General features: G+C 53.3%; 2 protein-coding genes across 2 annotated transcripts; both read right to left on the reverse strand.

Moving 5' to 3' along the window:
• Positions 1-16,800: 16,800 nt before the first annotated feature.
• LOC119368319 (putative invertase inhibitor) lies at positions 16,801-17,446 on the reverse strand. The gene has a single exon (XM_037633610.1). The coding sequence runs from the start codon at positions 17,416-17,418 to the stop codon at positions 16,882-16,884; it is 537 nt and encodes a 178-aa protein (XP_037489507.1). The 5' UTR covers positions 17,419-17,446; the 3' UTR covers positions 16,801-16,881.
• Positions 17,447-18,711: 1,265 nt separating this feature from the next.
• Positions 18,712-19,384, reverse strand: LOC119368320 (pectinesterase inhibitor 12-like). The gene has a single exon (XM_037633611.1). It carries the CDS (start codon positions 19,365-19,367, stop codon positions 18,840-18,842), a length of 528 nt encoding a protein of 175 aa, XP_037489508.1. The 5' UTR covers positions 19,368-19,384; the 3' UTR covers positions 18,712-18,839.
• Positions 19,385-27,278: the final 7,894 nt, after the last annotated feature.

Raw genomic sequence — 27,278 nt, forward strand, 5'->3', positions numbered from 1 at the left:
TGATGCATATGTAGTTAGTTCTGATGTAAGTCTTGCTGGGTACATTTGTACTCACGTTTGCCTATTTTATGTTTTGCAGAGAGACTTCGGTCTCACTAGTAGTTTCGCGTGGACTTCGACGTTTAGCTTGTTACCTCAGCTACGATCTTGTGCCCTCGGCAGGATCTGGTAGATAGTCAGGCTTCTCAGCCTTTTTCATTTATAGATGTCTGTACTCAGACATGATAGCTTCCGCTTGTGCTTGATTTGTATGCTCTGAATGTTGGGTCATGAGACCCATGTTTGTAATATCTCGCTCCTCGGAGCCTATGGAATAAATACTTGAGTCGTAGAGTCATGTTGTGATGCCATGTTGTATTTGCACATATCGAGCATATTGTGTGTATGTTATTGAAATGCTTGGTATGTGTGGGATCTGACCATCTAGTTGTTTATCTTTAGTAGCCTCTCTTACCGGGAAATGTCTCCTAGTGTTTCCACCGAGCCATGGTAGCTTGCTACTGCTTCGGAACACTTAGGCTGGCCGGCATGTGTCCTTCTTCGTTCCTGTGTCTGTCCCTTCGGGGAAATGTCACGCGGTGAATACCGGAGTCCTGTTAGCCCGCTACAGCCCGGTTCACCGGAGTCCTGCTAGCCCAGTGCTACAGCCTGGATTCACTCGCTGATGACCGACACGTTCGATGCTGGGTCATGGATGCCTGTCCCTGTAAGTCTGCGCCGCTTTGGGTTTACGACTAGCCATGTCAGCCCGGGCTCCTTATCATATGGATGCTAGCGACACTGTCATATACGTGTGCCAAAAGGCGCAAACGGTCCCGGGCAAAGGTAAGGCGACACCCGTGGGAATACCGTGCGTGAGGCCGCAAAGTGATATGAGGTGTTACATGCTAGATCGATGTGGCATTGAGTCGGGGTCCTGACACTTCTTTTAAAGCCCTGCCTGTGATGTCGCTCAGACGTCCGATGGTGGCATTTCTTTTAAAGCCCTGTCTGTGATGTCGCTCAGACGTCCGACGGTGGTATTTCTTTTAAAGCCCTGTCTGTGATGTCGCTCAGACGTCCGACGGTGGTATTTCTTTTAAAGCCCTGTCTGTGATGTCGCTCAGACGTCCGACGGTGGCATTTCTTTTTAAGCCCTTTATGTGGTGTCGCTAAGACGCCCGACTGCGGCATGCATTTTTATTTATCTACCTTTCGAGGCGTCGCTTCAGACACCCGATCGGTTTTCAGTTATTTATTTTATTCTTCACGTACTGCAATATTATCGTTATTTTATGAGCATCATCCTGGATCATGATGCATTCATGCATTCGTTGATTATATCTTTTGTCCGAAATGTCTTGCGAGTACTTTCAAGTACTCACCTGGCTTGTTGATTTGGCCAGATGCTAATGAAGGCGATCTCATGGATGAAGAGTTTGATAGTGAGTCCGACGCCTAGAGGAGTCCCAGTCAGTCCCGTGTGATCCTGTCTTGGTCATTGTATTATCCGCTTCTGCAACCCCGAATAGATTCATCGAGCCTCACCTCGACGCTCGATGTACTACCAGTCGAAGTCAAGTTATCCACCACCACTTTTCCCTCGAGCTAGTAGCATGCCACCCCACCCTTGTGTCAAAACCGCCCATATGTAATATATTGGCGAGTCTGTAATAAATTGTTGAGCAGCCTCAGCTCAACCCTGTAATATATTTGATGCTACTGGTTCTCTGTTTATCAAGCTTTTGTCTACCAGAGAGGATGACTTTTTCCTATACTGGGATTTAAAGATTGGTTTTCTCAGTAAACATTTTTATTGAAAAACCGGTCGTGACAGGCGAGTAGAACGTCGCCGGTGCCTGGAAACGGGATGAGGCGAAGGCATGCACGCCGGCGAATCTTACCCAGCTTCAGGGCTCTCCGTGGAGATAACACCCCTACTGCTGCTCTGCGGGGTCTCCGCATGATCACTATGGCAAAGTGAGTACAAGGTTGCTCCTTGAGCTGTTTTCTGGAGGTAGGAGAAGGTGAGGCTAGCTCCCTCCTTCCTATATGATCTGGTCTAGTCTAATAGGAGCGATCCCCCATGCATGGGTGCCCTGGGGGGCTTATATAGGCCTGCCCCCCAGGGATACAATGGTAATCCGGCTGGGCGCGGGTCCCAGCCGTTTGTCTCTCAGGTCGCCGTCTTCTCTGCCGACTGCTGGGGCCCGCTGACTAGTGGGCCCCGCCGACAGGCCTGGTACTGTAGCCGTGCTTCCAATGACGCGGGCTTGATCATGGGGTCGTGGCAACAGTGCCGCCGCCTGGCGGACGATCACTGTCGCCATTCCCCATCTTGTCTGATTAATGGCGTGCGGGGCCCGTGGGAGGGGCTGGCCGACTCTAGGGGGCCGACTCCCACGGGTCCGTCTTTGTGGTCCTCTCGCCGTCTTCTGTTCCTCCCGCTGACGGGCGGGTCCCACCGTCTCTGGGCCGTACAGGTAAGCCATCGTGGGCACAGTGCGCCGCCCACGGGGGCTGAGGTCAGGGCGGGCATGGCAACAGTGCCGCGCCACGATGGAGATCTCCAGCGATACGGTGCACTGTAGCCATGCCAGCCCTTTGTAAGCGGGGCAGGGACGGCCACGCAGTGACTGTACCCCACCCCGTCCATCATGGCAAAGGCAGTGGGCGGTGGGAGTCGCGGGCCGACTCCCGTAGTCAGCTTATCTTGAAGTCGTCCCTGGGACTCGGCCGCCAGGGATAGTCGGAGTCGCGGGCCGACTCCCCATAGCCGGCTTCTCAGGAAGCCGCCAACAGGAGTCAACTTATCTCGAAGCCGTCCCTTGGACTCGGCAGTGAGGGACAGTCGGCGGCCTTGCCGCCGACTCCCAGGAGGCGGCTCCTTATCGCGGATTCTTCAGGGGCGTAGTCTGCCCCGATGTTTTGAAAGGTTCTGGGGCTCGGGTTAGCCTACCCGTGGCCCATACTCCGGTAGTAGTCCCCGAAGCTGGTGAGACGCCGAGGGTGATATGTTGAGGAGTCTCAACAGTTTCCTCCTTCTGATGGAATCTGGTCCTTGCCCGCCGTCTTCTTCCAGGCCGTCTAGCTGGAGTCGGACTCACAGAAAGCCGTCTCGCCTCTTAGAGAGCTTGAATGTCGCAGCGGGGTCTAGGCAGCGTGCCTGATAAGCTTCCGGGCAGCCTCCCGTTGCGGGTCCGTCGCGTGGCGCCACGTGGAGGGGTCAGTCTTCCCACCCACGCGCGCGACAGGACAGGACCTTAGGCGGGGCCCGCCACTACCGTGCCTTGGCACGCGAACGGGTTGGTTGCGGCCGCGCGGACGGTTGGGTTTCCCACGTCGTAACTGCACGTAGTTACTTCGTGTGGTAAATTATGGGGGCGTGGGGGCCTGGGCACAGTTAATCCCACGCCCGCCCCATCGGCTTCTTAGCCCATGAGCCTATAAGTAGGCGGGAGGAAGGGGACGGCGAAGCACGCGCGCCCATCTCCCCTACTCCCCTTGCTTTCTTCTTGGTTCTTCTTCTTCTTGCTGCCGCCGCTCCGAACCACGCCACGCTCGCAGCGATGACCTCTTCCTCCGCCGCCGCGCCTCCCGCCGTGCGCTCCGGCGTGTGGGACGGCTCCGAGGTGGACGACGACCATATCGAGTTCCTCTGCAGGACGCGTCGCCTCCCTGATGCGGACCTAGTACGAGCCCGCGCCGCGCTAGAGAGGGAAATATCGCCGACGCCGGAGGAGGGCGAGCGGGTCGTATTCCGCTCGCACTTCATGCGCGGCCTGGGGCTGCCGGCGAGCGGCTTCTACCGTTCCTTCTTGGAGTTCCACGGGCTTCGGCCGCACCACCTCACCCCGAACACGGTGGTGCTGCTGGCTGCCTTCGCCACCCTGTGCGAAGGCTTCCTCGGCGTTCTCCCCACCATCGAGCTGTGGGGGGAATTCTTCCAGTCCAAGCTCGGCACGCACGTCGCCGGCGTGCCGGCCCAGTGTGGTGCCTTCATCGCGATGCGGAGGTCGACGGCCGATAACCCGTTCCCCGCCATTCCGCTGATCAAGTCGGTGAAGATGTGGCAGCGGTCATATTTTTACGTGAAGAACGTCGCCCCAGACGGAGACTGGGTCAATCTGCCGCCATACGAAGCCGGCGCTCCGGCTGGGAGGCTCCCCAGCTGGTCCCACTGAGTCAAGACGCTGACTCCCGCTGGAGCCGCCGCCATTGCGCGACTCCGAGTTCTGATGCAGTCGAAGGGTCTGACTGGGGCCGACCTGCTGGCCGCCTTCGTGGCGCGCCGAGTCCTCCCGCTCCAAGGCCAACCTCATCTGATCTGTCAGATGAGCGGCCACCGGGATCCGAGTCGGCTGTGCTCCAAGGACATGCCCCACGCGGAGGTGGCGGACACGGTGAACTACATCGCGAACTGCAGTCTCACGACGGATTGGCGGTTCGGCAAGGAGCCGTACTCACGCGCCAACCCCCCGCCTGCTGTAAGTCGTCTTTCTTTTTCTTCTGTCTTATTTTGCAGCCGAGTCCGACTTCTGATCTTTTTGGTTTTTGTTGAATCAGAACCCCCTCATCCAGCCCTCAGCCGGCACCACGGGCCCGGCCCGTCAGTTCGTCTCCGACCGGGCGGAGAGCAACATCGACGACCCTGACTTGGGGGCGGTGGCGATTTAGGCCGACGCCGAAGGAGGCAGAGAAGGAGGAGGAGGAGGGGGAGGCTTCAGGCCGTCGGCCACCTTTGCCGACTGGCCTGATGACGACGCCAAGGAGGAAGTCGTCCCGCGCCGCCAACCAAGGGTTGGCCAGCCGGGTGCGATTTCCTCCGCCGGCTTGGATGGCCAAGGCAGCGCGAGGAGGCGCCGGGCCGAGCCGATCTTGCTTGGCGGCCGGTCGAAGAAGTTCAAGGGGGAGGCCGCCACGACCAAGCGGGAGGAGGCGATCGCGAAGGCCAACCGCTTCCGTAAGGAAGTGAAGAAGCCTCCACTGGTTTCTGCGTAAGTGCCTCCACCTTTGTTTTGTCTTTTACTAGTGAATCTTGCCCAAATCATTTACATGCCTTTCTCGCTTCAGGGCTCCCCTTACTTTTGAGAGGGTCGCCGCCGCCTCCATCATGGGGTCGGCAGAGACGTCCGCCACTACTCGACGGATTGACCCCGCCGCCGACCTCTGGGAGGCGACGGAGCGGAACGCGCGGGAGAAGCGCGATGAGGACAAGGCCGTCCGTCTGGAGAAGGTGGAGGCCGAGAAGGTGGCGGCCTCCGCCCAGATGAAGCTGGATGAGGCCGAAGCCGCCGTTGCGGCAAGGCGGCAAGCAGAGGAGGCCGCGCACCGCCAATCGGCGCTACTTGTCGTTCCGCTGAACTCCGCGCCGCTGCCCCGGAGTTCACGGGGCAGACTGGGGAAGCCGGCGGCGAGAACCCCGTCATGGAGAGGGAGAGCAGCGAGGCCTCCATGTCGGACACGGCCGTGCCGCCACCGCCGCCTCCGCCGCCGTCCGAGAGCATGCAGGGTAAACAGCTGGCAGGCCCGCCAGTGCCGCCGAGTCAGAAGAGTCCGTGGCGAGGCTGCTCCTTCAAGTCACCTCGCCAGCGCGCCACCGCCTTGAGAGGGCGACTTCGGCGCCACGCTCCCTGGAGACCGGCGCCGCCAGCTCGGCCATCCCAGACGCCGAGGCAACGAGTGCCGCGCCCGTTGGGTGGGTGCGAGGAGGCGGCACGGGCCCGTTGAACCAGGCGCTTCTGGATGTTCAGGCGAAGCTGCCGGCCGAGGGTGACGCCATCTAGGCCTGCACCAAGGCGCATCTGGCGCCGCGAGTAGCCGTCCGGGTATGCTTTCTTTTTTGACTTTGTTTTTCCCTTGTTCTTCTCTATGGGGGCGCGCCAGCGCACCCACTGGGTGTAGTCCCCGAGTTTTGGGTCGGCTGCTGAGCAGGCGGCCCGGAACTCCTGGCGAGTTCCCATACTTATCTTCATCTGGAAATTCTTATCATAGGAGTATCACAACCTCCGCGTCACTGCCTTCAACCGCAATGTCGAGGAGTTGGGCAGGCGGACTGCCAACCTGTTGGAGAGTCGGAGTGAGTCCTCCTTCTTCTTCGCGGGGCCGCGTTGGCGCACCCGCGAGCTGTAGTCCCCGAGATTCGGGCTGAATGCTGAGTAGTCGGGCCGGATCTTCCTGGCGACCTTCTTTGTTGACGACTTAACATCTTTTCCTTTTATTCTTCAGAGGCCAACGCCACTCTCCAGTAGCAACTGGGCGAGGCCAACACCGCCTTGCGTGCCAAGGGGGGGAGTGCAGCAAACTCGCCGCGGAGCGCGACATGCTGGCCGCGCAGCTGGCGGAGCAGATGGAGCTGCTCAAGAAGGCGCAGGACGAGGCAGAGAGGAGAGAGGCTGCTCTCCTGGCCGAGTTCGAAAGCAAGCGCTCCTCTTGGACTGACAAGGAGGCATAGGTGACCTCCGGCTTCCATGAGATTGAGGACATCGTCGACGGTGAGTTTCTTTGTTTCCTTCGAGCCGCCGACTGTGGGTCGGGCTGACTCCTGATTTTGACTTGCTTCTTTTTTGTCTTAGCAGACTTCCTCCCCGGCCACTCACAGGCGGCCACTCAAGAAATCGAGGCTGATCGCAAGGCGCGGAGGGCAGATGGTGCGGAGATTGCCGCCAACGCCCCCTGGACCCTTGATGAGCAGCTTCTGAGCATCGAGGCTTGTCTGCGGCTGGCCCACCGAATGCTGCGCCGGCTTCAACGTGTCGGCGCCCAGGCCATTGTCGCCCTGTGGCCAGACATGCCAGTTCTGCGCACTGCCAGTCGCACTACCGACTGGCTGGAGGTCGCAGCTGGTCATCTTGAGGCTTGGAAGTGTTCCTCGGCCCGGGCTGGAGCGCGCCGAGCCTTGGAATTCGTCAAGGCGTGGTATCCAGGGCTGGACCTGGACCGTCTGGCCGCATTCCGGTCAGAGGCCCAGGCGGAGCTGGTAGCTGTGGAAGACTCCCTCGTCGCTCATGCTACGGCGATCGCCGACTATGCCGACACCAGCATCTTCGTCCCTGATCGGGCTGAAGACGGCAGGGAGGCGCCGCCGGAGTGGTTCGGGATGAACCCGGATTATGACGAGGACTCGGCGGAGGTGATCTGTTCCAGCGCCGAGGAGGAAGGTGAGGCGGAGGACGGAGGTGAGACGGAGGCGCCAGAAGGCGGAGTGGGCGACCAGCCTCAGCTCGACCGCGCCTCCAGCAACGAGCCGTGCCCAACCGAGCCGGCTTCTGCCGAAGACGACCAAGCCAAGACCGTCCAGCCGGCCGCCCCGGCGCCTGACACCGCCGTCTCTTCCGACCCTCCGAACCCGTCTGCCGCTTCCTAGGCGGCCGTTCTTGCCTTCATTTTATCTGTTCTAGTAGTCTTTGAAGAACTTGTGAATTCGAACAATTCCACTCGCGGGGTGTATTTTGAACTTCTGTTTGAAGATTCGGCCAAGGGCCTATGTAAATATTTATTCGAGTTCTATCTTTCCTTGCTCATTGCTCTTTTGGCCTTTTTCCTTTGCCGTCTTCCCTTAGTCGCCGCCTTGCCAGTCAGACGGCCACTCTGTGGACCGCCTCTGGATCAAATGCTTGGCTATTTTGGGAAGGCAAGTACTTGGCCATTTTTTAGAGTCTTTTAACAAGTTGGATAGAAAGCGGCAAGCCGACTGCTAAAGAGTCGGCTTTGCTAAGAGAGGCTGGAAGCCGGCTTAGGCTATGCTTATGCTTTGAATCCTTAGCCGTTTTTCATGTGGGCGCCCATTCTTCCTTACTCTTTCCCACCAAACAGTCGCTCTGTGAGCTGCGTCTTATGACAGGAGACGGCTTATGCTTCACACACTACTTGTCCGACTGCAGGAAGCATTTCATAGTGCGAGGCGGCGAGTCCCCGGGCCGACTAGTCGAGCCTGGTGCCAAGCGTCATAACAAAAGAGTAATATACTCGAAGGTATAATTCTTATCATACAGATAACAAAAAGGGCAGTCCCTGAGCTCGTCTCGGTGGGCCCGAAGTCTTGGTACTTTAATACAAAAGGGTAGTGCGATACATACTGCATCAACTGTAAAATCTTCGGAGAAGATTTGCATTCCACGGGCGTCCTGTCTCTTTGCCGGAGTCCTCCCTCTTGCGTGCTCGGGGCTTCTGAGCGTCGATCAGGTAGTAGGAGTCGTTTCCCAGCACCTTGCTAATAATGAAGGGGCCTTCCCAAGGCGCCGGCAGCTTGTGCTGGCCGGTTGTTTGCTGGATCAGCCGGAGCACAAGGTCGCCCTCTTGGAAAGATCTCGGCCTGACCTTCCTGTTGTAGTATCGGCGCAGGCTCTGCTGGTAGATGCTGGACCGGCTGAGTGCCAACAGCCGGCCCTCTTCCAGCAGATCGACACCGTCTTGCCGTGCTTCTTCTGCTTCTTCCTCGGTGTACATGGTGACTCGCGGAGAGTCGAACTCTATGTCCGTCGGGATGACGCCTTCAGCATTGTAGACGAGGAAGAAAGGTGTGAAGCCGGTTGACTTGTTTGGAGTCATGCGCAGACTCTAGAGGACAGCTGGCAACTCGTCAAGCCAACAGCCGGCCGAACGCTCCAGTGGTTCGACTAGCCGAGGCTTGATGCCGGACAGGATGAGGCCGTTTGCTCGCTCTACTTGGCCGTTTGACTGCGGATGGGAAACGGACGCTAAGTCCAGTCAAATGCCCTGTATCACGCAGAAACGGGCCAAGGCACCTTTGGAGAAATTCGTGCCATTGTCGGTGATGATGTTGTGTGGTATGTCGTACCGACTCGTGATGTCGGTGATGAAAGTTACTGCAGTCAGACCATTCAACTTCTTGATGGGCTTTACTTCTATCCACTTGGTGAACTTGTCCACCACGACAAGTAAGTGAGTTAGGCCGCCTCGTGCTGTTTTGAATGGTCCCACCATGTCCAGGCCCCAAACCGCAAAGGGCCAGGCAATGGGGATAGTCTTGAGCGCGGAAGCCAGCTGATGTGGCTTGGAGCGGAATTTCCGGCACCCTTTGCACTTTTGGACCAATTCTTTGGCCTCTTCCAAGGCGGTTGGCCAGAAGAAACCGTGCCGAAAGGCTTTGGCGATGAGTGCTCTTGAAGCCGCATGGTGGCCGCACTCGCCTTGATGGATGTCTTTGAGAATTGTTTGGCCTTGCTCTGGCTTGACGCAACGCTGGTAGACACCAGTGACGCTGCGCCTGACCAACTCTCTGTTGACTATGGTGTAAGCTACCGCTCGACATTGTACTTGCCGAGCCAGGATTTCATCAGTTGGCAGCTCTTTGCTCACTAGGAACTTGAGGATGGGCTGGGCCCATGAGGGTGCTGCTATTTCTTCAACCGTCAGTACTGCGACTTGGACGAGGGCGGCTGGGCTGGGAGGCGGCGGGCTGGAGTCCGTGGCCGCTTGCTGGATTGATGAAGTCCCCGGGCTGACTGGCGCAGTCCCCGGGCCGAGCTCTGGAGTCTTCGGACTGGTCGCCGCAGTCCCCGAGCCGGGTACTGAAGTCCCCGGGCCGGCTTCGACTGCCGCGTTCTTGGAGTCGTTCGCAGGAATTCTCGTGCCGACTGCTGGGGCTCTGGAGTCGGATCCGACTTCTTCGGGGGGAGCCAGCACAAAGATGGAGTCTGATTCTGGTGAAGGCTTGACAGACGGCTTGGCGGGTGGAGCCGATTCGTGCCAAGGCGTCTGCTTGGTCGTTGTCATTTCTTGGCACGTGAAGGAACTCGCACCCCTCAAAATATCCGCTGAGTTGCTGTACAAGGAAACGGTAGCTCGCCATGTTTGCATCCTTGGTGTCCCAGTCGCCAGATGACTGCTGGACCACCAAGTCGGAGTCGACATAACACAGGATCCGGCGAATGCCGAGTTCTTTGGCAAGCCGGAGCTCGTGAATGAGCGCCTCATATTCAGCGACGTTGTTGGAGGCGGCGAAGTGGATTTGCATCGCATATCTGAGCTTGTCGCCTTTGGTGGATGTGAGGACAACACCGGCTCCCAAGCCGGTGCGCATCTTGGAGCTGTCGAAATGCATCCGCCAATGGGTGGAGTCGGGCGCTGGCGGCAGGTACTGGGTCTCGGCCCAGTCGACGAGGAAGTCGGCCAGTGCTTGCGACTTGATGGCGGTGTGGGGCTGGTAGTAGATGGTGTAGGGAGCCAGCTCAATGGCCCATTTGGCCACTCGGCCAGAAGCATCTCGGCTTCCGATGATCTCGGCTAGTGGGGTTGTGCAAACCACAGTGATTGGATGCTCCTGAAAGTAAGGCTTCAGCTTCTTGGCGGCAAAGTGCACGCCGTAGCACATCTTCTGGTAGTGGGGGTAGTTCTGCTTGGAGGCCGACAGTACTTCGCTCAGGTAATATACCGGTCTCTGGACAGGTAGCGCCTTGCCTTCCTCCTTGCGCTCGACTACAATGACTGTGCTGACTACCCGGCTGGTGGCGGCAATGTACAAGAGCATGGGCTCTTTGGGAGTCAGTGCCGCAAGCACAGGGGGAGTAGTCAACATTTTCTTTAATTGGAGAAAAGCTTCGTCTGCCTTGGGGTTCCACTCGAAAAAGGTTGTCTTCTTCATGAGCTGGTATAAGGGGAGAGCCTTCTCGCCCAGCCGACTGATGAATCGGCTGACGGACGCCAAGCAGCCGGTGAACTTTTGCACCTCTAGCAGTCGGCTGGGTACCTTCATCCTCTCGATGGCCTTGATTTTGACAGGGTTGCACTCTATGCCGCGTTCAGAGACCAGGAAGCCAAGGAGTTGGCCGACTGGTACTCCGAAGACGCACTTCTCAGGGTTGAGCTTGATTTGGAATTGGCGCAGGTTCTCAAAGGTTTCCTTGAGGTCTTCCAGCAGTGTTCCATGCTTTTCCGTCTTCACCACCACGTCGTCTATGTAGACGTGGGCGTTTCTGCCGAGTTGCTTGAGGAGGCACTTCTGCATGCAACACTGAAAGGTGGCGCCGGCATTCCTCAAGCCGAATGTCATGGTCAGGTAGCAGAAGGCGCCAAACGGCGTGATGAAGGCGGTTTTCAGTCTATCAGCCGGGTTCATCTTGATCTGGTGATATCCTGAATATGCATCTAAGAAGCTCAACAGCTCGCATCCGGCTGTGGATTCTATCACCTGATCAATTCTCGGCAGAGCGAATGGGTCCTTGGGGCAAGCTTTGTTGAGGCTTGTGTAGTCAATACACATCCGCCACTGCTTGTTATTCTTCAGTACCAGGACCGAGTTTGCTAACCATTCCGGGAAAAACACTTCCATAATGAAGCCGGCTGCCAGGAGCCGGGCTATCTCTTCTCCAACAACTCTTCTCTTCTCTTCTGACAGGCGGCGCAAGGGTTGCCTGACAGGCTTCACATCAGATCGGACATGTAACTTGTGCTCGGCGAATTCCGTCGGTACACCTGGCATGTCTTTAGGGGACCATGCAAAGATGTCTTGATTCTCACGGAGGAAATCGACAAGCTTGCCTTCCTATTTGCTGTCAAGGTTTGCACCTATGACAGCGTACCTCTCTGGGTGCTCCGGGTCCAAGGGTATCTTCTTTGTCTCTTTGGCCGGCTTGAACGAACCTTTAGCTTCAGACTCCTTGGGGTCGGGCGACATCTCGGGCTGCTTGCCGGCCATTGCCACAACCCGGTCAAGAAGCCGCCTCTCGGCCGCGATTACCAGGGACTCGGCTAGCCGACTGCTTTCGGCCGCGCAAGAGGACGACTTTCTGTAGTCACCGGCTATGGTCAGAATTCCCTTGGAACTCGGCATCTTCATCTTGAGGTAGGCGTAGTGGGGGACCGCCATGAACTTGGCCAAAGCAAGTCGGCCAAGCAGCGCATGGTATGGGCTTTCGAGGTCTACCACTTCAAACCAAACTGGCTCTCGGCAGAAATGATCTTTGTCCCCAAAGAGGACGTCTATCAGGATCTTGCCGATTGGTGAGCAGGAAAGGCCAGGAACAATGCCGTGGAACACAGTCCGGCTGCTCTGAAGCTGTCTTTGCTTGATTCCTAACTTCTGCATGGTATCCTTGTACAGAATGTTGATGCTACTGCCTCCGTCTATCAGCACTCGTGAGAAGCGAGCGGCCCACCTATCTGTGGCAAAAGTGGCACCTAAGACAAGGGCGTAGGAGCCCGGACTCGGCATCACCTCTGGGTGATCAGCTCTGCTCCAACTGATAGGCTTCTCGGACCAGTGCATAAACTCTGGAGTACTTGATGCTACTGCGTTCACCTCTTGCTGCTGCTGCCGCCGGCTGCGCCGATCGTCAGCCACACTGGTGAACACCACATAGGCTCCGTGCTCTTCTGAGTACTCGTCTTGTATTGCGCCGACTGGCCTGACAGCCGGCTGCTGGGGCGGCGGTGGAGGCAGCGGACCAGCAGGCGGGGGAGGTAGGAGGCCATCTCCCTTGGCGATTCGGGTGAGCCAGTGGCATTTCCGGGTGGTGTGGTTCGACGGCTTGGCGCCGCTGTGGAACTTGCAGGGACCATCTAGAGTCTGCTCTTAGGAGAAAGCCGGCTGCCAAGCCGGCCTGCCGCCCTTCTGCTTCTTCAGAGCCGGCTGTCCCTCAGGCTGCTCTTCTTCGATCGTGGCCACCTACCAACTACTGGAAGTCAGCTGAGGGCCCTTGCGCTTGTGATCGTTCTGATATGGGCGCCGGATTGATTCTCCAGCTGGCGTCTTGGGAGCCGGCGTCAGTACTTTTCCGGAGGCGTCTACCCGGAGCTCGGTCTTCATTGAGGAGTCGGCCGTGGCATACTTGTCCGCGATGACCAGTAGCTCGTCAAGGGTTACCGGCTCGTCGCAGAGGAGTCGGTGCTTGAGGAGAGTGCCTTCGCGGCATCCGGCGGTGAAGTACTCTATGGCCTGGACCTCGTGCACTCCTTCGCAGGAGTTGCGGAGCTCGGCCCAACGCGTGAGGTAGTCGCGGGTCGATTCGTTGGGCCCTTGTATGCACAAGGAGAGCTGTCGGGGCTTGGGAGCCCGCTTGTATGTGCTGGTGAAGTTGCGTATGAAGGCTTCGGTGAAGTCTAGCCAGCTGTTGATGCTGCAAGGCTTGAGGCTGTTGAGCCAGGTGCGCGTCGTGCCTTGGAGCATCAGGGGGACATATTTCACGGCAACACGTCGATTGCCATTCGCTATGCGAACGGCGGTGGAGTAGTCGATCAACCAGTCTTCCGGCTTCACGGAGCCGTTGTACTTGGGGCGTGTCTCTTGGGAGCATGAACCCTTCTGGAAAGGGCTCATCGCGGATGCGGGGGCCAAAACACGGCGGGCCGACATCATCTTCTTCTTCCAGGGCCAGGGATCGCGCCAGGCAGTCGATCCGATGGCGGGCGTCATTCTCGCCGACTCCTTCACGGCGACCAAGTCGGCCGCTGAGAGTCGGATGCTCGACAGGCGGCTGAGTAGGATATCTTTCCCCGCGAGGCGGAGGAGGCGGCAGGTCACCTCGTCGCTCCACTCCTCGGGGGCGGCCTTCTGCGTCGCGCTCGATGGTAATACGAGTCCGACTGCGGCTAGCAGCCGGCTCCTTCTCTTGTCTCACACAGGCGCCACCCGCAGTCGGCGTACGCGATGTCGCGCCGTGCTCTCGACGAGGGGGGATTCCAGCTCGGACGTCGGCTTCATGCCGGGTTGCGGCCGCATCGATCAGCTGCTGGATGCGTCTGGTCATGTAGGGGAGCTCGTCGGCCCCCAGTCCGTTTAGCTCATCAACGATCGACTGGGCGGCACGTAGGTTCTCGAGGGGCGTGGCATAGACCGAGCGGTCTGCTCCCAGCATGCTGGCGATGGCCGCACCGCGTTTCTTGACGACGCCGACTCGGCTTGGCCCTTCTGGAGGCGGCGTGCCGAAGGCGGCGCGGTCGACTTCGCGCTGGTGGGCCTCCGTGAGGCGTCTCATGGTGGCGATCTCGGAGGGCAAGGCGGCGTGCCTCCAGTGCTTCGGCGTCAGCGTCCGCCGGGATGGGGGCGGACAGATCGTGCAAAGTGGCCTGTAGGGCGTCGCGGGCGTTCTCGTCGGAGGCGGCGCCATGGCTGATGACGAGCACTTCGGTGACGGTGCTGCCGCCACTGTCGGCTCGTGGGAGAGGATCGTCGAAGACGATCACGTCGGAGGGGAAGGCGTCGAGCGACGCGGTGTCGGAATCGACAAGCATTGGGTCGGTGGAGTCGGCCGACTCCAAGTCCGCGGTAGGCTCGCCGGAGACGTGGAGTTGGTCGAGGAGGCTGACGAGGCGGCGCTCGGGGGAGCCTGTGCCCGCATCGGATGCGGGCTCGTCGGAGATGTGAGCCTCGCCGAGAAGATCGGCGAGGCCGCTCGCCGCGCAGGCGTCGTCGACGCTTTGCAGCGCGTCGGGGCAAGCACCATCGGGCGTACCGAGCTGGCTACGCTCGCTAGGGAGGAAGAGGGTTCCCGTCCAGAGCAGGTCTCCGGACGGCGGTGCACCATGCCCCACGGTGGGCGCCAAATGTCGGGGGTTGGATGCGACACATGCCAAAGGATGGCTTATCATGGTGGGGGCGAGTAGAACATCGCCGGTGCCTGGAAACGGGATGAGGCGAAGGCATGCACGCCGGCGAATCTTACCCAGCTTCAGGGCTCTCCGTGGAGATAACACCCCTACTGCTGCTCTGCGGGGTCTCCGCATGATCACTATGGAAAAGTGAGTACAAGGTTGCTCCTTGAGCTGTTTTCTGGAGGTAGGAGAAGGTGAGGCTAGCTCCCTCCTTCCTATATGATCTGGTCTAGTCTAATAGGAGCGATCCCCCATGCATGGGTGCCCCGGGGGGCTTATATAGGCCTGCCACCCAGGGATACAGTGGTAATCCGGCTGGGCGCGGGTCCCAGCCATCTGTCTCTCAGGTCGCCGTCTTCTCTGCCGACTGCTGGGGCCCGCCGACTGGTGGGCCCCGCCGACAGGCCTGGTACTGTAGTCGTGCTTCCAATGACGCGGGCTTGGTCATGGGGTCGTGGCAACAGTGCCGCCGCCTGGCGGATGATCACTGTCGCCATTCCCCGTCTTGTCTGGTTAATGGCGTGCGGGGCCCGTGGGAGGGGCCGGCCGACTCCAGGGGGCCGACTCCCACGGGTCCGTCTTTGTGGTGCTCTCGCCGTCTTCTGTTCCTCCCGCTGACGGGCGGGTCCCGCCATCTCTGGGCCGTACAGGTAAGCCGTCGTGGGCACAGTGCGCCGCCCACGGGGGCTGAGGTCAGGGCGGGCATGACAACAGTGCCGCGCCACGATGAAGATCTCCAGCGATACGGTGCACTGTAGCCATGCCAGTCCTTCGTAAGCGGGGCAGGGACGGCCACGCAGTGACTGTACCCCGCCCCGCCCATCGTGGCGAAGGCAGGGGCGGTCGGAGTCGCGGGCCAACTCCCGTAGTCGGTTTATCTTAAAGTCGTTCCTGGGACTCGGCCGCCAGGGATAGTCGGAGTCGCGGGCCGACTCCCCATAGCCGGCTTCTCTGGAAGCCGCCAACAGGAGTCAACATATCTCGAAGCCGTCCCTGGGACTCGGCAGTGAGGGACAGTCGGCAGCCTTGCCGCCGACTCCCAGGAGGCGGCTCCTTATCGCGGAGTCTTGAGGGGCGCAGTCTGCCCCGATGTTTTGAAAGGTTCTGGGGCTCGGGTTAGCCTACCCGTGGCCCATTACTCCGACATTGATTATCATTTCATGATACCGTATCATATTAAATGATGTGCTACTTTGTGTTATGCATGGTAATAAATATAGTATTCTATGATACCAACATATGATATTTTGCATTACGGATGTAGTATCATACACTAGTATCATATGCATGATACTGGTATGTGATACTCCCCATTATAACCAGCCAGGTCAAGGAATTGGGCAATACCACAAGGAAAATTCAATTCTTATGTAATGGTTTTACAAAATCCGTGCGTACTACTCTCATTTAACTGCTCCCATGTTTTTAGCCAACCAATGAACTAGTGCGTAGAAGTTTTTGTAGAACCTGTACATATAAATAGCGTTGCTCATGCTACAATTACGGATAGATTTAAACTTACAAACTTGCTCTGTAGAGAAATATATGACCTTCATAAATAAATATAAGACGTTTTAGATCACTAAAAACTAGTAGTGATTTAAAACGTCTTATATTTCTTTACAAAGCGAGTACACGGTAACATTTGGTTAAAAATCAGGAGGCCCACACAGTATAATTTAGGATTATCGTAAGCTTAAAATTATAGCCAATTTTTGTGAAGTTTGCACCTTCGACTCGAAACGTTCGCGCGCGCATGCTGGTTTGACGCCTCAATCCGCTCACGACGACGCTGACTGCCTGACTGGACATGACCTTCGTGGCTGGACCTTACCCGCGGTGAGGCTGGCGCCACCTGCAGGCTTCGGCGCCGCCGCCGGACACAGCATGACCCATGCATCCATCATGTGCTACCGGTATCACTATCAGATTTGTTCTGCATCCATCATGACGTTTCGCTGTACATAAAACACTTGAAAATGATATGACTAAACAAAAGGATACCGACCTCCGCTATTTTGATGTATGTGGCAACTAATACGTGTGGGCGTATTTTATTGCCTTGCTAATCAACAAATGGCAACAATAATATAATCTTGCACTTATCTGGCAAGCACCTCTTGCGTACAAAATTCGTTAGCGTGCCGCGCATGGGCATCTCATCCCATGCCGTCAGATCTCCTGGACATTGACAAACATTGATGCACGATGGTTGTTCATGCATGCATTCGCTTTGATGGCCATGATATCGTCCGCAAATTGTGTGCCGTTTTCTTAATGACAGCTATGTCAGTTCACCACGATCCATACAGGATTATATTTGATCCAAATGATTATAGACTTTGTCGCTTACAACGTGTTCGCTACAGCGAGAGCGATGGAGCACTCCTTACTGAACTTGGAGTCCTCGTCGGCCAGCGGCGAACTCACGCCCAGCTCGCGAAACCCTTCCTCGCAGGTCTGTGGCGCGTCCGCAGCGGCGCTGAGGTTCGTCAGGGCGTCCTGCAACTTCCCCGACGAGATGCCCCTCGCCGCCGCGTCGAGCTGGTCCACGGCGCTCGAGTACAGCTCGTCGCAGTCGGCGAGCGGCCCCTGGATCCTCTTGTCGTCCCCTTTCGATGCCTTGATGGTCGCGATGCGCCTGCCGGTGCTCACGGCCGCCGCTCGGATGATCTTCGTGGCGATGACGGCCAGGCCGCGCTTGTCCGCGGTGGCGCTGCCCTTGCACGCCTGGAAGAACTTGACGCAGTAGTCGTAGCCGACGTCCTTGTTACTCGCGCTGACCGACTTGCAGGTGTCGTCCAGAGTGGAGACGGCGCTGGACGAGACGAGGAGGAAGAGGAGGAGGACGGCGAGCTGGGAGAGAGCTTGGCAAGGCCTCATCATCTTTGCGCTGGTTTTAGTGGTGGTTGTGTCAGACGTTTTGTCTTTTGAACGTGGAGGGAGACGACATCACGATATATATATAGAGAGAGAGAGACGTAGGGAGGATCCTCTAGGAAATGAAATTCAGGTGGCGTCTGCTGGATGGGAAATTCGGGTATGATTAACTGTAGACGCCGGGGGCGTGGACCTCATCGTGGAGCTCGGTGACTGCGACTCCGGCGCTGCTGCTACGCCGGCTGGGCTAGTCGTGTAGGTAACTGAATAACTGATTAGATGGAGGAGGACGAAGCAAATCTCTGGACGACAAAGCTCAAATTTAAGTGCTAAGAGTAATAACAATGTAACTGTACTGTAATTATAACAGGGATGGACTGAGTACTGTACCTGTTGCTTGAACGGGTAATGTCTTCAAAATCTTAACTGCAACATTAACATCAAGTGCAATATCTGATTATTAGACGGAAATTATGGTTGTTTTATAATATAAACCACTACCTAGCTTTTTTTTTCCTTCTGAAATTGAGTTAAAACCTATTATCTTTATCTCTTTTGCAGCTTCTGATTTCGATGATCAGGATTACCGTCTAACCCGGCCGGTCTGCAGATGACGTGGGTTGGAAGTATGCAAAAGTTGAACTATAATGCACATGTACTGATGTACATGAAAGATGACGTACGAGAACAAAATTAGTAGATGCACTTTCATAATCATCCAAATACGTATTTGATAGAGAAAATGGACTAAATTAAATGGGTTTGGTGTTCTGTTAGGGTGTATACCTGATAGTGAATTTTTTGAGGAAAAACCTGATGGTAAATTCGTGACGAGATGGCGTGTCACGGTCATGCCCCAATCCCGATCGCACTCAGCAGCCTGACTTGCCTCATTGCCTGAGCGTTGGCGCCGCTGCCGTGCAAGTCGATCCTGACTGCTTGGCGTTGCGCCGCTAGGTGCCGTGCGGCCGCCTCCTGGCTGATGGACTTGGCCTCTCGTCAGATAGCGATCGATCGGAAGCAATCAAACCAGCGGACCGATCGGAGAAGGAAATGACCAATGTAACCCGGGCTCGAAGCCCGAAACTGTATCGAGCATCACACATTGTAGTGAGAGGGCAAACCAGTAATATTCTCATCCGGCATGTACATTCTCATCCGGCAAGACAAGTGTGGCTGCATGTAAACATGGACAGATGGAGTATTTCCATTCTATAAGCTTTAGAAAAAAAAGGAAATCACAAAATTAATTCTATAAGCTCGATAATAATTCAATTCTATAAGAAAACAGGATTTTCCTCCAAACATACTTGCAAAGTTCACTGATCTGGAATTGCAGGTTCCAAGAGTTTATTGGTCGATCCAAATGATCATGGACTCGAAGCCAGAGCTGTTACCAGGTTCACACATCCTCGGCGGCTAGCTAGCTACAACATGGTCGTTATGGCGAGAGCGATAGAGCAGCCCTTGGAGAACTCGGCGTCCTCGGCGGCCAGCGGCGACACGACACCCAGCTCGCGGAACCTTTCCTCGCAGGTGTCGGTGCCCAATATCACGCCTGTGAGGTTCATCTTCGCCTTCTGCAAATTACCCGACTTGACGCCCTCCGCCGCGGCTTCGAGCCATTTCAGCGCGTTCTTGTAGTGCATGCGGCAGCCGGAGAGGCGCCCGCTGACCTTCTTGTCCGTCCCCGAGGCCTTGAGGGCATCGATCCGCTTCCGGATGTTCGCGGCCTCTTCTCGGGTGATCTTAGTGGCGATGACGACAAGGCCGCGCCTGTCCGCGGTCGCACTGGCGTTGTCGGCCTGGAAGAACTTGATGCAGTAGTCGTAGCCGATGTCCTTCTTGCTTGCGCCGATGGACCTGCATGTATCGTCTAGAGTGGAAGCCTCGGAGGAAACGAGGGCGAAGAGGAGGACGAGGAGACAGGAGGGAGCTTGCCAATGCCTCATCATGGTTTTTTTCGGCACGATTGTCGTATATGTCTTGTTGTTTATAACAAATCATATGCGGATGGTGCATATATATAGCCATGATTGATACAAAAATACCTCATGAGTATATCAATCTTCCAATTAATTTGAACAAACCAATGAAAAAGGTATGTATTGCAAAAAATATTATGTTTTGCTATTAATAAATTACTCCCCCGATCCATATTAATTGTCGCCGATTTAGTCCAAAGTTGTATTAAATCACCGAGAATTAATATGGAACATTACTTTCATCGATCCATGTTAACTGTTGCTCATTTAAAATAAAGTTGTACTGAATCACTCAGAATTAATATGGATCGAAGGGAGTAATTGTATTCCTTTTTGGACTCAAGTTATTCCTAATAAAACTTGGGGGTGTTTATGCCAAAAATATTGGGATGCCCAACTCAAAAAGAAAATTTGGGAGGGGAAGGGCGTTGCGGCATTTCCTATTTCTTGCATTCCGAATGCCGAGCGAGCAACGGAAACAGGCAGGGCCATTGAACTGTACACTGGTTCCCCGGTTTTGGGATCCTTCTGGAAGTTCCCGTCTGATTTCTATTGTTTTTATTTTATTTTTCTGCTTTTTTTTGATTTTTCTTCAGCTTCTTTTTTTCTATCTCAAAATGTTTCCCTTTTCAGAAATTATTTGATATTTCAAAAAATGTCGTGTTCTTGAATATTGGTTTGAATTTTGAAAAATGTTCTAAGTTTTAAAATTTGTTTGAAAATTAAGAAAAAACGTGTTTCAAAATAGTTTGGGAAATTCAAAACTCAAAACATGATCATGTTTTCCAAAAAAATGTTCCCCTTTTCCATAAAATCCAAAATTTGGATAAATATCTTGATTTTTCAAAAATCAAAAATTAGAAGAAAAAGTTTGACTTTCCAAAATATGTCATCTTTTCGCTACAATTCCCGCTCCGGCGCCATTGGGGACCGGCAAGTCGCAAGTTCACACCTCGAAGGCGTCATTCTGGCAAACCTAGATAAGGACAACTTCCTCGTGCCTTACTTTCCCGAGTAAGTCATCCCCTCACCGCCCCGTAACATATGATTTCTTAGATTTCGATCGTTCTTTTTTTTTCTAACATTTCGTGTTCTGTGCAGTGACACACATTGCACACTCATCCTCTTAAGCCCGAAATATTCCGCGGCCACCTATTTCGACCCGGACAGTGACTCCAAGATACACTACACAAATATCAAGAAAGTTCTTGATGATGCTCTCCCCGGCTACGCCACATCTGGAGGCACCTTTAAGAGGCCAGTTCGTAGGTACGGCAGGCACGTGTTCACCCATAATATGGCGTTCCCCTGCGTCAAGCAGCCTCCTGGCGGTCAGAAGAATGCCTACTACGCCCTCCATCACATGAGGGCGATCGTACGGGACCATAATCACCTTCTGCTACCAAATAATGTCAAAGATTGGGCCGCAAGCTTGGCGGCAATCCAGGACGCGGACCTCCGACAAGAATTCTTTCGCATCCAGTTAGAGTTTGCAGAAATCATCCATCAAGATGTCCTTCGTACCTCGGGCAGTTCTACCTCAGAGAGCAACCGTCCAACAGTGAGATAGACACAACACTTCAAATGCAGGCTGACAACGCCCATGACTTCATGACCATCACGAAAGACGGCGACTTCATCCACGCTCCGGTCCCATGAGTCGAGTCGAAAGTAGTGATGCTATTTGTAGTTCTGAAACATCGATTATCTCATGTTGTAATTAAACTTTAATGAACTTGTATGTCTCTTTGGTTTGGACAGTCGTTCAACTTAGATGTAATAGATGTTATTTATTAGTAGGACCATGAATCGTGCTATTAATGTCTTGCTTTTCTCTTCCGATCCTTTTGTTGCATACTTATATATTGCTTATGTATTGTCTGTTGTCTGGCTTGTGCATAGAGATGCCGTCGTATGTCGTGTACAAGGGTAAGGTTCCCGGAGTCTACGACGACTGGGAGGAGTGTCGGAGATAGGTTCACCGTTTCAGCGGTAACAGTTACAAAGGGTACATCACTAGGGCGGAGGCAAAATCTAGATACGCCCGCTATCTAGCGGGAGAGAGGAGGGAGCGTTGGAGGAACCGGGTGAAGACCAGTTTCATCGCGATGATGCTCATCGTGATGACCGCCGCTCTCTTCTATGTGACGGTAGTTTATGTTGGGGAACATAGTAATTTCAAAAAAAATCCTACGCACACGCAAGATCATGGTGATGCATAGCAACGAGAGGGGAGAGTGTGTCCACGTACCCTTGTAGACCGAAAGCGGAAGCGTTAGCACAACGCGGTTGATGTAGTCGTACGTCTTCACGGTCCGACCGATCAAGCACCGAAACTACGGCACCTCCGAGTTCTAGCACACGTTCAGCTCGATGACGTCCCTCGAACTCCGATCCAGCCGAGTGTCGAGAGAGAGTTCCGTCAGCACAACGCGTGGTGACGATCTTGATGTTCTACCGTCGCATTGCTTCGCCTAAGCACCGCTACGATATTATCGAGGTGGACTATGGTGGAGGGGGGCACCGCACACGGCTAAGAGATCCAAGGGAGCAATTGTTGTTGTGCCTTTGGGGTGCCCCCTGCCCCCGTATATAAAGGAGCAAGGGAGGAGGAGGCCGGCCCTAGGAGGGGGCGCGCCAAGGGGAGTCCTACTCTCACCGGGAGTAGGACTCTCTCCTTCCTTGTTGGAGTAGGAGATGGGGAAAGAGGGGGAGAGGAAGAAGGAAAAGGGGGCTGCACCCCTTGTCCAATTCGGACCAGAGCGGGGGCGCAGGCGTCCTTCCTTTTGGCCACTCTCCTCTACTCCCGTATGGCCCAATAAGGCCCATATACTCCCCGACGAATTCCCATAACTCTCCGGTACTCCGAAAAATACCCGAATCACTCGGAACCTTTCCGAACTCCGAATATAGTCGTCCGATATATCGATCTTTACGTCTCGACCATTTCGAGACTCCTCGTCATATCCCGATCTCATCCGGGACTCCGAACTCCTTCGGTACATCAAAACTCATAAACTCATAATATAACTGTCATCGAAACCTTAAGCGTGCGGACCCTATGGGTTCAAGAACTATGTAGACATGACCGAGAACCGTTTCCGGTCAATAACCAATAGCGGAACCTGGATGCTCATATTGGCTCCTACATATTCTACGAAGATCTTTATCGGTCAAACCGCATAACAACATACGTTGTTCCCTTTGTCATCGGTATGTTACTTGCCCGAGATTCGATCGTTGATATCCAATACCTAGTTCAATCTCGTTACCGGCAAGTCTCTTTATTCGTTACATAATGCATCATTCCGTAACTAACTCATTAGCTACATTGCTTGCAAGGCTTATAGTGATGTGCATTACCGAGAGGGCCCAGAGATACCTCTCCGACAATCGGAGTGACAAAACCTAATCTCGAAATATGCCAACCCAACATGTACCTTTGGAGACACCTATAGTACTCCTTTATAATCACCCAGTTACGTTGTGACGTTTGGTAGCACCCAAAGTGTTCCTCCGGTAAACGGGAGTTGCATAATCTCATAGTTACAGGAACATGTATAAGTCATGAAGAAAGCAATAGCAACATACTAAATGATCAAGTGCTAAGCTAACGGAATGGGTCAAGTCAATCACATCATTCTCCTAATGATGTGATCCCGTTAATCAAATGACAACTCTTTTGTCCATGGCTAGGAAACATAACCATCTTTGATAAACGAGCTAGTCAAGTAGAGGCATACTAGTGACACTATGTTTCTCTATGTATTCAGACATGTATTATGTTTCCGGTTAATACAATTCTAGCATGAATAATAAACATTTATCATGATATAAGGAAATAAATAATAACTTTATTATTGCCTCTAGGGTATATTTCCTTTAGTCTCCCACTTGCACTAGAGTCAATAATCTAGTTCACATCAGCATGTGATTCAACACCAATATTCACATCTGTATGTGATTAATACCCATAGTTCACATCGTCATGTGATCAATACCCAAAGGGTTTACTAGAGTCAATAATCTAGTTCACATCGCTATGTGATTAACACCCAAAGAGTACTAAGGTATGATCATGTTTTGCTCGTGAGAGAAGTTTAGTCAACGGGTCTGTCATGTTACAGAGTCGTATGTATTTTGCAAATATTCTATGTCTACATGCTTTGCATGGAACTACTCTACCTAATTGCTCCCACTTTCAATATGTATCCAGATTGAGACTTAGAGTCATCTGGATCAGTGTAAAAGTTTACATCGATGTAACTTTTACGACGAACTCTTTTATCACCTCCATAATCGAGAAACATCTCCTTAGTACTCACTAAGGATATTCTTGACCGCTGTCCAGTGATCTACTATTAGATCAAAATTGTATTCCTTTGCCAAACTCAGAGCAAGGTATACAATGGGTCTGATATACAGCATAGCATACTTTATAGAACCTATGACTGAGGCATAGGGAATGACTTTCATTCTTCTTTTCTATTTTCTGCCGTGGTCGGGATTTGAGTCTTACTCAATTTCACACCTTTGCAACACAGGAAAGAACTCTTTCTTTGACTGTTCCATTTTGAACTATTTCAAAATCTTGACAAGGTATGTACTTATTGAAAAACTTATCAAGCGTCTTGATCTATCTCAATGGATCTTGATGCTCAATATGTAAGTAGCTTTACTGAGGTCTTTCTTTCAAAAGAACTCCTTTCAAATACTCCTTTATGCTTTCCAAAAAAATTCTACATCATTTCTGATCAACAATATGTTACTCACATATATTTATCAGAAAGGCGGTAGTGCTCCCACTCACTTTATTGTAAATACAGGCTTCACCGCAAGTCTGTATAAAACTATATGCTTTGATCAACTTATCAAAGCATATATTCCAACTCTGAGATGCTTGCACCAGTCCATAGATGGATCGCTGGAGCTTGCACATTTTGTTAGCATCTTTAGGATTGACAAAACCTTCTGGTTGCATCATATACAACTCTTCTTTAATAAATCCATTAAGGAATGTAGTTTTGATATCCATTTGCCAGATTTCATAAAATGTGGCAATTGCTAACATGATTCGGACAGACTTCAAGCATCAATACGAGTGAGAAAATCTCATTGTAGTCAACACCTTGAACTTGTCGAAAAACCTTTCACAATAAGTCGAGCTTTGCAGATAGTAACACTACTATCAGTGTCCGTCTTCCTCTTGAAGATCCATTTATTTTTTATGGCTTGCCGATCATCGGGCAACTCCACCAAAGTCCACACTTTGTTCTCATACATGGATCCCATCTCAGATTTCATGGCCTCAAGCCATTTTGCGGAATCTGGGCTTATCATCGCTTCCCCATAGTTCATAGGTTCATCATGGTCTAGTAACATGACTTCCAGAACATGATTACCGTACCACTCTGGTGCGGATCTTATTCTGGTAGACCTACGAGGTTTTTGTAGTAACTTGATCTAAAGTTTCATGATCATCATCATTAGCTTCCTCACTAATTGGTGTAGGAATCACTGGAACCGATTTCTGTGATGAACTACTTTCCAATTCGGGAGAAGGTACAAATTACCTTATCAAGCTCTTACTTTCCTCCCACTCACTTCTTTCGAGAGAAACTCCTTCTCTAGAAAGGATCCATTCTTAGCAACAAAGATTTTGCCTTCGGATCTGTGATAGAAGGTGTACCCAACAGTTTCCTTTGGGTATTCTGTGAAGACGCACTTCTCCGACTTGGGTTCGAGCTTATCAGGTTGAAACTTTTTCACATAAGCATCGCAGCCCCAAACCTTAAGAAACGACAACTTTGGTCTCTTGCCAAACCATAGTTCATAAGGCATCGTTGTTGGGGAACGTTGCAGAAAATTAAAATTTTTCCTACGGTTTCACCAAGATCCATCTATGAGTTCATCTAAGAAACGAGTCATGGGAGAGAGATTGCATATACATACCACTTGTAGATCGCGTGCGGAAGCGTTCAAGGGAACAAGGATGATGGAGTCGTACTCGCCGTGATCCAAATCACTGATGACCAAGTGCTGAACGGACAGCACCTCCGCATTCAACACACGTACGGAACGGACGAAGTCTCCTCCTTCTTGATCCAGCAAGGGGAAGGAGAGGTTGAGGAAGAAGGCTCCCGCAGCAGCACGACGGCGTGGTGTTGGTGGAGAGGCAGTACTCCGACAGGGCTTCGCCAAGCGCTAACGGAGGAGGAGAGGTGTTGGGGACGGGAGGGGCTGCGCCTTGGATCAGGTGTTCAACCCTCCCCTCTCCCCTCTATTTATAGGGGAAGGGGAAAGGGGCCCGGCCCTCTCTAGATGAGATCTAGAGGGGGGCGGCGGCCAGGGAGGGGGCTTGCCCCCCAAGCAAAGGGGGTGCGCCCCCCTTAGGGTTCCCCCCAACCCTAGGTGCATGGACCCAAGGGGAGGCGCCCAGCCCTCCAGGGGCTGGTTCCCTGCCCCATGCGGCCCATGGGGCCCTCCGAGAGGGGTGGCCCCTCCTGGTGGACCCCCGGAACCCTTCCGGTGGCCCCGGTACAATACTGATATGCCCCCGAAACTTTCCGGTGTCCACATGACAACTTCCCATATATAAATCTTTACCTCCGGACCCTTCCGGAACTCCTCGTGACGTCCGGGATCTCATCCTGGACTCCGAACAACATTCGGTAATCACATACAAGTCTTCCTAATAACCCTAGCGTCACCGAACCTTAAGTGTGTAGACCCTACGGGTTCGGGAGGCATGCAGACATGACCGAGACGGCTCTCCGGTCAATAACCAACAGCGGGATCTGGATACCCATGTTGGCTCCCACATTCTCCTCGATGATGTCATCGGATGAACCACGATGTCGAGGATTCAATCAACCCCGTATACTATTCCCTTTGTCAATCGGTACGTTACTTGCCCGAGACTCGATCGTCGGTATCCCAATACCTCGTTCAGTCTCGTTACCGGCAAGTCACTTTACTCGTACCGTAATGCATGATCCCGTGACCAAACACTTGGTCACTTTGAGCTCATTATGATGATGCATTACCGAGTGGGCCCAGAGATACCTCTCCGTCATACGGTGTGACAAATCCCAGTCTCGATCCGTGTCAACCCAACAGACACTTTTGGAGATACCTGTAGTGCACCTTTATAGTCACCCAGTTACGTTGTGACGTTTGGTACACCCAAAGCACTCCTACGGTATCTGGGAGTTACACGATCTCATGGTCTAAGGAAGAGATACTTGACATTGGAAAAGCTCTAGCAAAACGAACTACACGATCTTGTGCTATGCTTAGGATTGGGTCTTGTCCATCACGTCATTCTCCTAATGACGTGATCCCGTTGTCAATGACATCTAATGTCCATAGTCAGGAAACTATGACTATCTGTTGACCAACGAGCTAGTCAACTAGAGGCTTACTAGGGACGTATTGTGGTCTATGTATTCACACGTGTATTACGATTTCCGGATAATACAATTATAGCTTGAATAAAAGACAATTATCATGAACAAGGAAATATAATAATAATACTTTTATTATTGCCTCTAGGGCATATCTCCAACAGTCTCCCACTTGCAGTAGAGTCAATAATCTAGTTACATTGTGATGAATCGAACACCCATAGAGTTCTAGTGTTGATCATGTTTTGCTCGCGAGAGAGGTTTAGTCAACGGATCTGCGACATTCAGATCCGTATGCACTTTGCAAATATCTATGTCTCCATCTTGAACATTTTCACGGATGGAGTTGAAGCGACGCTTGATGTGCCTGGTCTTCTTGTGAAACCTGGGCTCCTTGGCAAGGGCAATAGCTCCAGTGTTGTCACAGAAGAGTTTGATCGGCCCCGATGCATTGGGTATGACTCCTAGGTCAGTG

This window comes from Triticum dicoccoides, chromosome 2B (genome assembly GCF_002162155.2).
Source record: "Triticum dicoccoides isolate Atlit2015 ecotype Zavitan chromosome 2B, WEW_v2.0, whole genome shotgun sequence".
Taxonomy (NCBI): Eukaryota; Viridiplantae; Streptophyta; class Magnoliopsida; order Poales; family Poaceae; genus Triticum; species Triticum dicoccoides.